The 922-nt window shown below is 25.7% G+C and overlaps 1 protein-coding gene across 1 annotated transcript in view; it reads right to left on the bottom strand.

The window, feature by feature from the left end:
* Nucleotides 1-432: 432 nt before the first annotated feature.
* Nucleotides 433-922, bottom strand: part of Phum_PHUM586020 (uncharacterized protein) — a gene marked incomplete at both ends in the record, with an annotated part of 2,590 nt that continues 2,100 nt past the window's right edge. The window contains one exon of the mRNA XM_002432418.1: nt 433-507. Coding sequence (XP_002432463.1) covers nt 433-507 — 75 coding nt within the window. The remainder of the gene's footprint in view (nt 508-922) is intronic.

Raw genomic sequence — 922 nt, 5'->3', positions numbered from 1 at the left:
AAAAACCTCATTCATTCGCTATTAAAAAGATTCGCGCCTTTTCTTATCATCAACCTCTTACCCCCTCCCATCCCCTCTTCTTTTCCTTTCTTTTGTTCCCCTTCTCTTTCTTTTTATTATAAAATCTTTTCCCCGTTTATTCAATTCATTTAAAAAAAAAAAAAAAAAGAAAATTTTCCTTACGTTTTAAACAAAATCTCAGTTTTTAACCTTTTTAACCTTTGACCTTTTCCCCCATTACCATTATATTTCCGATCTCAAATGTAAATTAATAACGCGCGCGTGTGTGTGTGTGTGTGCGTATGTGCGTGAGCGTGTAATAAAAGAAAGAATTTTACCGTCAATGTGTTCGAGATGATAAGAAAAAAAATTTTATTTTTAATTATTTTAAAGAGGTTTAATAATCCTCGTAGTAATAGTTTGTTCGTGTAATTAGACTCCGGGCGCTAAAAAACCCAACAATTTATTTATTTCATAGAGTAAATAAATGTTTTCATCGTTATATCCCTTTTTTTACCTTTGCGTTTTGGGATTTTTTCTTTCCTTTTTTTAATATTTTTAATTCGGGTTCGATTTTTTTTGTCTTTTCATTTTCTTTTGCTCTCGTTGTTGTTTGTTTGTTTGTTTTTCTGAGTTTTTTTTCTTCCCTTCTTTTATTTTATTTTCTTTCTTTTTTTATCATTATGTTTTTGCTTCATTCAATTTTTTTTTTCTTTTATTTTCCTTTGTCTTAAACTTTTTTTTTACCTTTTTTCCTTTTTCTTTTTCATTTTTGCTTCTTTTTTTTTTTAAGCAAATCGTTTGTTTTAAGTTTTTTTTGTTTTTGTTAAAAAAAAAAAAAGAAACGGTATATACCTTTTAAATTTATAATAAAAAAGAAAAGATAATAATAATAATAATAATAATAATAATTTTTTATTTT

Source organism: Pediculus humanus, genomic scaffold (assembly GCF_000006295.1).
Source record: "Pediculus humanus corporis 1103172108310 genomic scaffold, whole genome shotgun sequence".
In the NCBI taxonomy this organism is placed as follows: Eukaryota; Metazoa; Arthropoda; class Insecta; order Psocodea; family Pediculidae; genus Pediculus; species Pediculus humanus.
The sequence above is the reverse complement of the archived record's forward strand: the minus strand, read 5'-3'. Positions and strand labels throughout refer to the sequence as shown.